Raw genomic sequence first — 13,760 nt, 5'->3', positions numbered from 1 at the left:
TCAAACCTCTCACTCAGTTTTACTTTATTCCGTGAAATTAACACTTTAAAATATTCTAATCTTAGAGGAAATAATCACATTTAGTTTGAACCCATAACCTGTTGGTATATGCAACATGAGACGAGGTGAACTAAACTTTTATTTAATGAGCTAAAAGCTCAGGAAAAAAGGGAAATGTAGGGGACCTTGTGATAAGAGCTACTAGTTAAAGGTCCCATATTGTAAAATGTGACATTTACATATCTTTTTTTGATTATAAAGCAGTACAGATGCTATATAAATACTATGAAACCATACGGTTGTGATATCACAACTATACTATATATAGGTAGAAAGTGATGCCACAGTGCCGTTACAGTCATTCCCCAGTTGCAATGACGGTGCAGAGACTCTGAAAGCGCAGATGCCCAAGACCTGGAAATGCTGATCAATCAGAGCAGACCGGGCTTTTTTTAGAGGGGGCATTTATGGCAGTTATTGGGTGTAAATATTTGTAAATAAACAAGTTATCTTGACTAGTTTATGTATATACACTATAACAAGGCTTTGAAGATGACAATTAAGGGGATGCTGGGTTTAGCAAGGATTTAATTCCCTACAGTTTGCCAACATCTCCTGTTTTCTTGCTGTGTGTGTGTGTGTGTGTGTGTGTGTGTGTGTGTGTGTGTGTGTGTGTGTGTGTGTGTGTGTGTGTGTGTGTGTGTGTGTGTGTGTGTGTGTGTGTGTGTGGTGTACCTGCTAAATCTCTCCTGCCTGCCAAACTCACCCAACAAAAGTCTGATGGGCAGGAAACCGAACAGAGACACTAAACACTCAACATTCCTCTGACCACAATGCGGACGGAACACACACACACACAGCTACAGAAGCGATATACTGTACCATCCACATGGGAACACGTGGACGTTACACAAGACTTGGGGATACACATAAACACACACACACACACACACACACACACACACACACACACACACACACACACACTATACAACTACCTACACTACCCCCTCCCCAACACACACACACACACACACACCAGCCAGTTACACAAGAGCTTTGTGATTGGCTTGAGGGGGGCTTGAGGGAGATGAGACCTAAAATAACTTCCAACTCTTAATTGGACCAGAATGGGAAGTTTGGGGAGAGAGAACCATTCGAGAAAAGATCAAACGTCGCCTTCACTAACAGATGGGATCATAGTAGCATCACGCATTGTGTTACTAGCTGAACCACGGACTGCTACGTTTCAGCTCTGCCCTCCAAGTTGGTACACTCAACGTGTCATCATTTGGATGGCAGACTCCTCTGAACTACTCCTGGCCCTGCATTAAAACCTCATGTTTGGTCGCACACAAAAGTACCTCAGGGAGTCTCTTAAGTATGCTGAACTTCAGTCTCTCGTTGGCATCACTGTTGTCCAAATCTAAACACAAAAAGGAAAGAGAGGAGACATGGTGCTAATTACTTTTCTGAAGACAAATCTCACAGGGTAGGAGAAATAATGCAATGTCACACCTTCTCTCTAGATTTATACCAAAATGAATTGCTTAGAATCCTTTGAAAGCAAACATAGGATTACAGTGTTATTATTTTCTTTATCTGGAGACACTTCATGTAAAATAAATGCAAATAAAATCCACAAAATCCCAGATCGCTATAACTCCTTTCTACCCATATGCTAATTTCCATGGATTAAAAAAACATTAGTGGGATATTCCGCTTTTATAAAAAAGATAACAGACAATGTTTTGACAAGCAAGGCTTCACAAATGAACCCCCCAAGCAAAGACGATCCTGAGCCAGCACCACTTTCTTATTTTGGCTTGAAGACACATCCCAGAAGGTGTATTGTTTACGTGTTGCAGTGAGAGCCATCTGTTCAAAAAGGGAAACAGAGCAAAGACCCTCTGACATCCTTTGACCCGGCAACTTGCTTCAGCAGCTCCAGGATTTCTCCCAGGTGTTAAGAAGCATTCTGGGAGATGCATTTTATTTACTGTAGGATGTCCTGGGCATCCAACCTGTCTCAGGGGTGGGTTGTTGTTAGGAGAAAAAAACTGCCTCATCTGACTTCTCAAAATGTGACTGAGCAGATGATAGACTCAGAGTTCTTCCCAGACTATTTAACTCCTTTCTTAAACTTCTTCACCAATACAGTCCAAAACACTGGCATCGTTACTGCAGCTGCTGCTCCTGATTATCTTTTTGTCCTTCAAGTTTCTGAGCTCCTCCACTAGCAGAGATTATTAGCCAAGCTATCGGCGCGGCTCTAAGGATGGTGATGCCATTCGGTTGGACTCAGTACACCTATAATGTCCAGACTTATTTTATTTTATAAACTGGTTAGATTATTTTAACATGAAGTGGCACCACATTTGTGTATTTTTTAGTAGTTTTCGTGATTTATGTAAATTGCAAAACAATCTGAGATATGGGCAGCAGTGCAGAAGTCTGGAACCAAGCTAAATTAGACTAGGTTATATTTGTAAATTCTGGATGAAAATATATGTCTGTGTGTGTGTTTGTAATGAGGCAGAAACAGCAAACCTGTGCAACCAGTTGTCCAGAATAGAATAGTGAAATCTAAATAGATATATATACTTATTTGATTAATCCCTGGGGAGAAGTGACGCAGGAACCCTCTTACTTCAAAGTCCCAAAACATCCTTTTCTCTCACTTTGAAGTTTAACAACCATTTGGACTTAGCCCTTTAAATAATCTTTTCATCTTTGTGTATCTTTGTTTGTTCTCTCCATGAGAAATATCCATGTAAACTACAACAAGATCAAGAGTGAGGATATTTTAGGGATATTTTAGTTCTGTTGATCTCAGTGCCAAGTCACAATGTTTGGCCTTTGAACAATGTACTTTCCATGGTATGAAATCCACACAGACATACAAAATAAACAATATCAATTTTTTTGAGTGAGGCACTGAATCCCCATGGTACCTAATCTCAACCTCTGACCTCTCTGTACATACAATGAAAAAAGTATACAAAGAAAAGGAGCAATGCTGCGTATTTAGTGTGTGTGTGTGTGTGTTTGTGTGTGTGTGTGTGTGTGTGTGTGTGTGTGTGTGTGTGTGTGTGTGTGTGTGTGTGTGTGTGTGTGTGTGTGTGTGTGTACCTGTCATGAGCCGAGACACAAAGGTCTCAGTTAGCTGCAGGAAGCCGTGGTCAATGTACTGTAGGAAGGTGTGATGAGGGAGGCAACGCACAGCAAACACTGCTAACAGAGTGTGATAGCCTGGAGAGAACAGTGGGGCAGATGATGAAAAAGAAGAAGAAGAGATTTTAGCTTTTGATGTTCCTGAAAACAACAAAGGAGAAAAAAAAAGGAACACCAAAGATTCTACAGGCATGCTAGCAGCTCTGTGAGGTTGTATTTAGACACAGCGGTGCTTTGAGCTTAATGCTAACGTCAGCATACTAACATGCTCACATTGACAATGCTAAAGTTGATTTTTATTGGTATATAGTGTCTTAGTTTAGCGTGTTAGCGTGCTAACATTTGCTAATTAGTACTAAACACAGTTCGGCCAAGACTGATGGGAATGTCATTACTGTAGTTTAAAAAGTATTGGACAGAGAGCTGTGCTGCTAGCATGGCTAAAAACACCTCCTACCTGTGTAATTGCTTTGTTTTTTTTTTACTTTGATTCACCATAAGGAACCCATGCTCACTACGCCTGTTGTTTTACAGCTGTTATACAGCCAGTATACACACATTTACACCAGCAGCGTCAGTGTTAGGGTGTGCTGCCTTGCTTCAAGGCATTTCTCGTTTCCTCTCTCGTTCGTTGCCAGACGGTTTGGGATTCTATCCCACAAGCCTTTCCTGTGTAAGCTATGACTAAAGTCATGGGACTGCATAACAGGGGGATTTATACCGCAAACACTGGAAAATGAATTCAAATTATTGAAAATGTATTCACACTCTGCTTTACCCATGTCTGCGCTATGCTAATGTTAAACATATTTTTGGTTACATTAGTGCTGAAAAGAGCTGGTTTGTTGTCCCTCAGTGCAAACACACATTGTTATTCTTGGTGAGACAGAGACAGACTGGATTATAACGTGTGTGTGCGTGCGCTGCAGTTGTTTTAAGTAAGTGGACCATGCTCCAGCTTGGTTACTTACAGATACATTATTTTATACTTGCATACACAAATTACACACATTATCATGTGATCACTTTTACACACATGCAAGAAGCTGGCCTTTTTGATGTTACAGCGTAAAACAGTAAGAGCTCAGTCATGATTATGGACACACAGGCAGGGGTAGGCAGAGAGACCCCTTGTGGCGTGTGTGTGTGTGTGTGTGTGTGTGTGGGGGGGGTGTACCAGGTGGGAGGGGCAGGCAGAGACCCCTCGTGGCTTCCAGGATCCGAAACATGAAGTGAAACACGGACCACTCAGCTGGACTGCCCTGTTGTGTACTGTAATACACAGAAAATACGGACAGGAATGTTACATAACGGGAGCGCACACAAGAAGAGGGGTCATCTACTGTTTTCACATGTGGACATGCACACACAAACACACACATTCTGTCAGCCCTTTACACTTCACATTAGTGACAAACTTTAAAGGAGAAACACACTCATGAGGGAGGGCTACTCACAAGCACAAAACACGAGGGCCAAGTTTGTACTTCAGCCAGACTGACTCCAGCATGTGTCTGATGAGCTCCAGCTAAACACACACAGAAACACACACGTGAGTGCTTAGAGAAGGAGATGCTCGATTAGATTCAAATGCAACATCTTCATCTGAAAACAAGACATTTTTCTTCTATGACGATGTTTTCTTCGTGGAAATGTACACTTGATCGGTTTACTCGCTTCCCTCTTTTTTTCTTTCCTACTTCCCGTTTTCATTTCCAGTGAACAAGAGCAACACAGTGGATCAGGATGTGAACATAGGTTTCACAGTCGCCCACATCATTTCACCACACATCTGTCAGCATATTGGATCATTTCAATGAACTTGACTCATCTGAAACATGCTGGAACACACACATTACACACTCCTTTCCACAAATGACCACTCTCTCATCTCCTGTCGAATAACAGGAAGACGATCTGCCACACTCACATCTTGCACACCAGACGGAAACTCTCCACAAGCCCTAGCCGGTAACGTCCTCCATTGACCACGGGGTGGGAATTTCAATTAGTTTCACTTATGTAATGGACTTGCCCAAAAATAAAAAATAAAGTGTCAAGACAAATGGAATAATAAGCTACTCTGGGTTTTGTTTTGTTTTGACTTTTGCTTTGCTTTTTAAACATCCTTCATTAAGTTTATCACAATGGAAAAATCAAAAAAAAAGATCCATCTAACATATTTTCTATGCAAAATGTCTAATATTGTCTGTTCACAAGAGAGGAAATGGATTCCCAAAAAAATCAAGGAACACTGGTTAAATTAAAAGTCCCATGGCATGAAAAATTCAGTTTATGAGGTTTTTCAACATTAATGTTGGCACATATGGGTACTTCGCTAAAGGTCAAGGCCGCGCCCTCTTTTGGGGGATAGAAAACAGACGATCCCATAGAAGTCAATGCAATTTGATGTGTTTTTAGATAATTTTTACAAATTTTTACAAAGTTTAGACAAATTTGTGTGGATTTTTTTCTTGTTAAACAGATGGTTTGTTTTATACACATGTCTAATGTTTATTGTGTGACTTTGACTTTGACAAGTGGCATGTTATCTGTACGCATTTTAAGCACCGTATACAGCGGACGGGTTGGGATTAGGAAAAGAAGAACCGGTTGGGTTTAGTAAAAGAAGAAAGCAATGGTTGAGTTTAGGAAATGTGACACGCAGGACATGAAGGAAACGTGACACGTTCACACGCAATCGCAAAGTAATGTAAGTCAATGGAGGCCAAACGGCGTTGATAAACCAAGCTAAAAAAGCGAGTATGCGTCTTGATAACACGCCATGAGATCAGTCTGAACAAAAGCCAAACATTGATTTTAAGACACAGACTCATACGCAGTATCCCCTATGTGACTTTCTAAAATCTGGAATCAGCGATTTGTCTTCATGAGCCTTAGCCCGACAAAGAGACTTTACTTTTTACTCAGTGTGGCTCCCCTGCTGTGAAAAAGGTTTAATAACCTTGGGTATAGAATACATTTTCTGCATAATTAAAAAAATATTGCAGCCTATTTCAATTAATTCCGTAATATGTATTAGTGCTTTTAGTAATTCACATTAAGCTATTTGTGGGTTGTTCTTTGCTCCGACGTTGGCTATGTATAAAAAGCTATGTATCTTCGTTGTGTGTAGCAACAGGGATAGGAAATATACTATGACTATGACTATAATGTGCAGTGGTGCTGTAATTTATCATAGCAGAAGTTCCCTGGCTTTTAAAAGCTGTAATCTATTTCACCCCCCAACTTCTCCCGTGTCAGCGCAGCCATTAGTCTCAATAAGCACTGACAATAGTGGGAGATGTTCTTTATTTGTGAGGGGAATTCAGCCTTCTTTGAAACACTACCTCCCTGAGTTTTTAAAGCATGAGTCAACTTGATATGTAAGCACATCACCCAGCTGTTGAGTTACTTGACTGCTCTTTAAGTAAAATGTCCCTGAAGGATGATTCTTATGGGTCCTTTTGTGATAATAAGTCCAGCTCCCAGGATGAGAAACTTTTTCACTTTCACTGCGCTGAATAAAAATTAAATAATGTCCTTGTTTGCCTGTTGCAGAGCGATGCCAAAGCGATTACAGACACGCCTATTTCCATTACTTCCATTTGGAGTCTGAAGGCGCAGGTTAAAACTCATGAGCCTGTCGCACTGAGCTGAGCCATCGACCGATCAGCTGAGAGCAGGGAGGATTTCTTTGGTCTTTTTTACTCTGTCATTTGCAATTCCATAAAGTCCCGAAACGTGGTGCTTCCTGCTTCCTATTCAATTCCAGCCTTACCCTTGGCCTGATTTAATACTGTTGTGTTGATATATGCTGTATGTCTTTTCATTCAGAAGCTCCTAGCTGTGAAGGGATTTACCTCCCAGGAATACTAAAGACTGACTTTACAGAACCAAGTACCTCTGTAGGGTACTGAGAATGAGACTGGTTACGTCTTTCCACTTGGTTATGCAGATGCCCCCGCCGCTCTTCGAGTGGGCGTAGGGTTGGTTTCTGAAGGAAGCATTAATTAATATTTATATACATGTGCATTCATATACATTTGAATCCTTCTGTATTGTTAAAGGATACACTTTGTGCCTCCCCCCTCCCCCCCACATCCTCATATAAAAAGTCACTGAGTGGTTGAGGATACATGTCTTAACAAGAGAACTGCTGTTTGTTTTAGGGGACTGAAGCAGCGACCGGATAGCTTGCAGCAACCTCTCTTATCTAAAGAGCACACATCCATCTGTGAGCTCTGTCAAACCATTTAACTAAAGTGGAAAACTTGCTGCCTTTTGGGCCGAGCGATGCTCGCTGAGTATCACTTAACCTTCCCAAAAAAGAGTAAGGGCAAACATTAAATAAACATAACGTGAAGAACGATGTACCTTGAAAAAAAAAAAAAAAAAGAGATCACAGGAGTATGCACAGCAACCTCCATTTATCTCACACACACACACACACACACACACACACACACACACACACACACACACACACACACACACACACACACACACACACACACACACACACACAGTGTACCAACCAGTTTGGCTACATAGTTGACAACCAGCAAGTCAATCTTCTTCTTCCCCAGTCGAGGCAGGTGTCTGTTGAGATGCTCTCGGAGTTTGTCAACCGTCTGCAATGTAAAAAAACACACTGATTATTTTCTGTGTGTAGCTTGAAGTACAACTTAACTTTGTGTTTATGTGTTTTAAGAACACTTCACTGTGTACTCTGCAGGGTCAAATCAAGTTCAGCTAGACTTTTCCCTAGACTACAGTGTCCCAAAATTGATTTAACCATGGAGAGGAGAGGAGAGGAGAGGAGAGGAGAGGAGAGGAGAGAGAGGAGAGGAGAGGAGAGGAGAGGAGAGGATCAGTGAAGGTCTAAAAACAGTTGACAGCATGACCTGATATCCTTCTGGGAGGATAAGGGAATGAGGAGAAGAACGAAGGAGAGAGGGAAGGAAGTGAGTGCAGAAAGAAGGAATGACAGGGAAGAAGAGGAGAGAGGTGAATAATGAAATAATTGATGGAGTGAATAAAGAGAGAAAGACGGGAGCACTGGGTCTTTCTAAGAATAGCTGAGAGACTGGTAGCATCTAGCCTGAACTCCATTAAATTGAAGCTATCTGCTCTTTAAAAAACTATGCTGAGCACAGGGAAAACTGGAGGATATGAACTTGTCCATCAAACAGCATACAGTAAAAAAAAAAAAGTGCAGGACAGGGACCTTAAGATACCCTTTTTTTAAAGTGTCGACTCATCTAAAGCGTAACAGGACTTTTCACCTAAAAGATGACTATGGAGGGAAATGATCGGCCGTCAGCATTTCACGATGGATCTTTAGTGGTCTATATATCAACCCATGCTAGAGGAAGAATCTAACCCCGGGGGCTGTTAAACTGTTAAACGTCAACAATCTGGGATTCTCAATGCATCTAAGGAGGGATTTAAGAAGTGCTTTACTATGCACCCACTTTTTTCACTTTGCCCCATCTACTACAGTGAGTGACAGTGGAGAGGAAATACACAACAACCATTATTTTCTATTCTGCTCCTGCTTTTTGATGTTGAGTGGCAGGATATTAACTACTGTAAAGGACTTTTCTGCTTTTAAAATATCTGCAGGTTTTGTCATGACTGACTGAAGGACTGGTCCTTTAACTGAATGATTCATTTGGCTGACAGCATTTCAGTAGTGATGCTTTTAAAAAACAGGCAAGTTAAAACCAAAATCCTTTCGAAATCTTCTGAGTCATTTTTTACTTCAAACCAGAGGATTCTGATGCTACATTATGGCGAAATCTATGTGAATGCAGAGCTGTTTCACCTTCAAGAAGGGTGAAAACATTAATGCCAATGAACACGGTTGTATAGCCTATTCTATGCTTATGTATAAATTAGATAAAAGGTACAGAAATTAAACAGTTTTGATACATCCAATTTAATGCTTAATAATACCGAAAAGCCTAAAAGCTAAACAAACTTTGGTGCCTCATATCAACCCAAAGTTTGTCATTTGGCATAATAAAAACACAAATTGAATGCTACATTCTCAAGGCATGGTATTTTAACACAATCTCAGTAGTAACACAATCGTCTTCTTGAGTTGTTACGTGAGCGTTAGGGAATCTTTCCTATCTCTACCATCTATACTAAATGTCAATGCAACAATAAAGGCCAGTCAAGTTCTTCTTCTTATATTGAGTCCAAACTCAATATAAAGAAGTCCATGTCTTTATCGGCCTGACTTTAACTTCACAATGACCAGCATTATGATTTCCCTTTTTATAGGAACTAAACAGCAGTGTGTATATGTCTGTGTGTGTGCATGTGTTGCAGCAATTGACTGGTTTCAGCTTCTCTCTTTCTCTCTCTCTCTCTCACCAGGCCTATGAGCGCCCTCTGTTGATGATCCTCCTCCTGGAAAAGTGGCACCAGCTTCTTATCTAGAAGAGACCAGGCAATAGTGGGCACTTGCACATAAAAGAGACGTTTGAAGAAACCTTTGATGCTGCATCCTCGCTAGACTGAACACTACAGGTAGCAGCAGGTGTGTCGGTGCAGTAACTTTATTAAACAGGCCATCAGTAGAGATGGAGAAACCCAAACTCTCACTATTTATGGCTTTGATAAAAAAGAGGAAAGAAGCTAAAGAAATTAATGGATTCTTTTGCGGTGAGTTTTTGCTTTAAAAATTGGGGGTTATGGCTGCAATCCTCTGTGTGTGTGTGTGTGTGTGCGTGCGTGCGTGTGTGCGTGCGTGCGTGCGTGCATGTGTGCGCGCACATGCGCATGCTGCCATTGTTTCAAGTAAGTGGACCATGCTAATACTAATTATTTTACACTTGCATACATAATTACACACATTATCATTTGATCACTTGTACACACATGCAAGAAGCTGGCCTTTTTGATGTTGCAGTGTAATATGTTACAGATGTTACGGATATGAATAACACTTTCAGGGCACAGCAGCTAGCTGAGAGGCTACACTGTGAGATTTGCTGTATGCCTGTTAGAAGTTCAAAGTTATCAACCGTTTTAACTTTCAATATTTTAGACAATTAGCTGATGTTCTTATTCTGAGCGAACAGGTATGAGTTCAGTGTGTTTTGCGTCTCTGCCTTTGACACCAGTGGACAAGGTCTCTTCACATTTATTGACCATAAGGTGGTCTCCTTAATCAAACTTGAAGCATTGTTGTATAATAAATTACTAGATCGACAAGAGTCATTTATCAAGGATAATGCCAACTATTTGCTGGTGCCAGTTACTCAAATATGAGGATTCTTGAGGAGTTTTTCTCTATTTTATTTTTCTTCAATTGAATCTCTTTGATTTTGCACCTACAGTAGGTTGGATAAAACAAGTCATTTGAAGATGTCACCGTGGGCTTTTGACCATTGTGATGGCCATTTCTAGCTATGCTAGTGGCGTGGGTCTAGGGATGGCTGTCACTAGATGGCTGTCATTTAGTCAGTCCACCACTTAGGTACTGTACTATCTCAACAACTATGGGATGGATTGCTATAACATTTGGTGAAGACATCCATGGTGCTCAGAAGGTGAATCCTAATCACTTTGTTGATCCTCTGACTTTTAATCGAGCGCCACCAGGAGGTCAAGGTTTTTACTAATCCAGTTAAATATCTCAGCAGAATGAGAAGATCAGAATGATCAAAAAGTGCATGGACTGGATACTGTTTGATTGGTATACTGTAGGAAATTATTGAGGCAGCTTCCTATTTGAGTGCTATCATCTGTGTATAAGTGATGGAGGAGAAGTGATCAAAATGCAGATTGTGGGTTTTACAAGTGAATCTACGAGAGGCTGTGGGTGTATGATCATCCATGTGAATTAACTGAGGTAAGGAAATAGCCCGTGTATTAGTTGACACAAAACATCTGCACTGGAATAATGAGAGAGAGAGAGACAGGCACAAAGAGAAAAGGGGTGAGAGGTGAAGGATGTAACAAAATCCCCACTCAACTTTGCTCTTTTTAAATTCTCTTTCACTCTATGCTTCTTCCACTTCTCCCTTTCTCCCCCCCCCTATCCCTTTTCTTCTCAACCTCCCTCCAAGATAAATTAGTGTGGTGGTTCTGTTTAGCTGAATTCTCCAGTGGGCATGAAGAATGCGACCTCAGAAGAACACACAAACACACAACCCCAAACACACTCAAAGACAGTTTTGAGCTCCATAATAAGCCAAGGTCTTGTTATTTATGGCATTCACACTCCCTGTATTGTGTGTGTGTGTGTGTGTGTGTGTGTGTGTGTGTGTGTGTGTGTGTGTGTGTGTGTGTGTGTGTGTGTGTGTGTGTGTGTGTGTGTGTCTGTGTGTCTGTGTGTCTGTGTGTCTGTGTGTCTGTGTGCCTGTCCCGGTCTGTCTGCCTGTCTACCTGTATGTATGTCTGTCCGTCTGTTGTATCTCTGGATTTATGTTTGTGAGTGTATGTGTGTGTTCAGTGTGCATTTGCCGTCTTACCAAGACACCAGGTGTCCACCATTGATAGAACTCTACAAAATAAGAAGAAAAACATTGTGTGAAAACAATCCCTCAAGCTAGCATTATAATAAGAGTCTTACTTTTTGCGCTGTAAGCCGAGGCAGTATAAGCTTCACTGCTGCAGTCCACAGCAAAAATATATCAAAACTATAAAAGCACAACGTTTGTAGGCAGGTGCTGGAGTTTAGCCTGGAGGAAGAGAAGCTAAGGCTTTTGATTTGATCCATAGTACAAGCAGTGCAGAGTTATATTTAATTCAAGGCAGGTATTACATCAGTGGTGCATACAAGTACATGCCCATCATCAAGTCACTTAATCATAAACTGTTGGAGGCCTTTAGTTATAATCTCATTTCTAAGATTTTAATTGAAAGGGGATATTTCATAGTCAAAAAGTAACCTGCTAAAAGGTTACAAAAAGGGTTCCCACAGGGCATCCATGTGCAAAATGAGAGTGAGCACTGGGTTTTGTGTAATTTTGAGGTTTTGGGAGTTTGTGTAGCAAGTTAAAACCAAAAAAAACGTGTGAAGAAAGTTCATTTCAAAGAGAGCTCAAGTAACTAAGATGTGACATTTACATGGTGAGCAGACAGAGGACAGACATTTTTGTTCTCTGTAGTCAGTGTTTTCAGCAGGGCTTTACACTGACTTTGGTTATGGAAATTTTCATCCACAATCCTGTTGCACATTAATATTCATACTGCGAAGAGTGTGTAAAAACATATCTATCAAGGTTGCCAAGAGGGCATGAAAATTAGGGAATTAATTTTATTTAGGTTCCAGATAGGAGGCATCAAATAATCTTATAGTATTATAAGGCAAATCAGGGAGTTTTACTAATGTGTTTCGAGTATAGACCTAAAAGTACTTTTAAACCTGCAACATGTTTATTGTATTAGACTATGTTTTACACTTAAACTGATTGATTATACTTTAGAATGTATGTGAGTTGAGAAACAACTTAACAATTTAAACACATTTTTTGGTGTGAATGCAGTCCAGCAGAGTTTAAGGGCAAGGCTGTTGGTTTTCTGTATTTTTGTTATTGAAAAGGAAAAATCCCATGAAATGTCCAGAACAAATAATGAATTCATTCAACTAACATATTAACACATAGATGTATTCTCTGTGTAGCCAAAGCTTGATGTTTCTAATTCATCTGCGCCATAGAACCTCCCCTGTGGTCAAAAAACTATTAAAAACACATCAATGAGCTACAGCGTTGCACTGGGCGACATGTTCCTTCATTATGATGAACATGGTCACTGTAGTTAGTCCATCCCACATACACTGTCCTTCTGCTATAAATATTCTCTTCAGCATCAAATATATATTTATCCATAACTGAAAATAGTCCCCTACAAAGTTCCTCCTGTATGAGTAAGATTTGCTAAAACACTACAGTGCCCAGGTTGTTGAATTAATTTAGGCTTTAAAGAGATGAAACCCCTTCATAAAGATTTAAATCTTTGGTAGGAACCAGTGGGCTGAGTGCCACAGAGGCTGGGGAAGTCAGAATGTATTGAGTAGCAGAGTAAAGCATTGTTGGTTTCATTCTTTTTATGCAGTCAATTGACAATAAGAAACTTAGAATAACACAAGCCACATAATTAAAGGATGGATACAGCTCAATGTATTGTTCACATTCAGCTTTTGTCAGACAAAATCAATGTAACTTGCGAGGATAGCTGAACTTGAGTAGCAGTTTTGCAGCTACTGTTGGTTTAAAGGTGCACAAATTGAATACCTTTCCAAACCCAATTTTGAGAAAACAGTGTAGCAAAACGTAAGCACAGTGCAGAGGTGCAGTCGTGCATTTCCTCACTCCAGTTTTAGAACTGTGTTTGTTAATGCACTTTTCTTAACAAAGCTCCAGTGGGAGGCAGACCTACTTCTTTGTGTTCTCCTCCATGTGATTCATGTGGCTGGATTGTCTCCTCTCGGACCTCTGAAACAAGCAACAGCATCATGGGAGGGCTGAAAATATGCTCTCATTGTTTAACAAAGACCCTGACATACACAGAGAAAAATGCACACACACACATTCTCTAAGCAATCACAATAATATAATATA

The 13,760-nt window shown here is 40.5% G+C and overlaps 1 protein-coding gene across 1 annotated transcript in view; it reads right to left on the bottom strand.

The window, feature by feature from the left end:
- Positions 1 to 13,760, bottom strand: part of gsap (gamma-secretase activating protein) — a 29,084-nt gene that overhangs the window by 1,913 nt on the left and 13,411 nt on the right. The window contains exons 22-29 of the mRNA XM_028570080.1: positions 13,579 to 13,634; positions 11,667 to 11,698; positions 9,562 to 9,623; positions 7,713 to 7,808; positions 4,632 to 4,702; positions 4,352 to 4,446; positions 3,133 to 3,252; positions 1,365 to 1,426 (exon numbers count right to left, since the gene is read on the bottom strand). Coding sequence (XP_028425881.1) covers positions 1,365 to 1,426; positions 3,133 to 3,252; positions 4,352 to 4,446; positions 4,632 to 4,702; positions 7,713 to 7,808; positions 9,562 to 9,623; positions 11,667 to 11,698; positions 13,579 to 13,634 — 594 coding nt within the window. The remainder of the gene's footprint in view (positions 1 to 1,364; positions 1,427 to 3,132; positions 3,253 to 4,351; positions 4,447 to 4,631; positions 4,703 to 7,712; positions 7,809 to 9,561; positions 9,624 to 11,666; positions 11,699 to 13,578; positions 13,635 to 13,760) is intronic.

Source organism: Perca flavescens, chromosome 23, assembly GCF_004354835.1.
Source record: "Perca flavescens isolate YP-PL-M2 chromosome 23, PFLA_1.0, whole genome shotgun sequence".
Lineage (NCBI taxonomy): Eukaryota > Metazoa > Chordata > Actinopteri > Perciformes > Percidae > Perca > Perca flavescens.
This window is presented reverse-complemented; position numbering and strand designations above follow the sequence as displayed.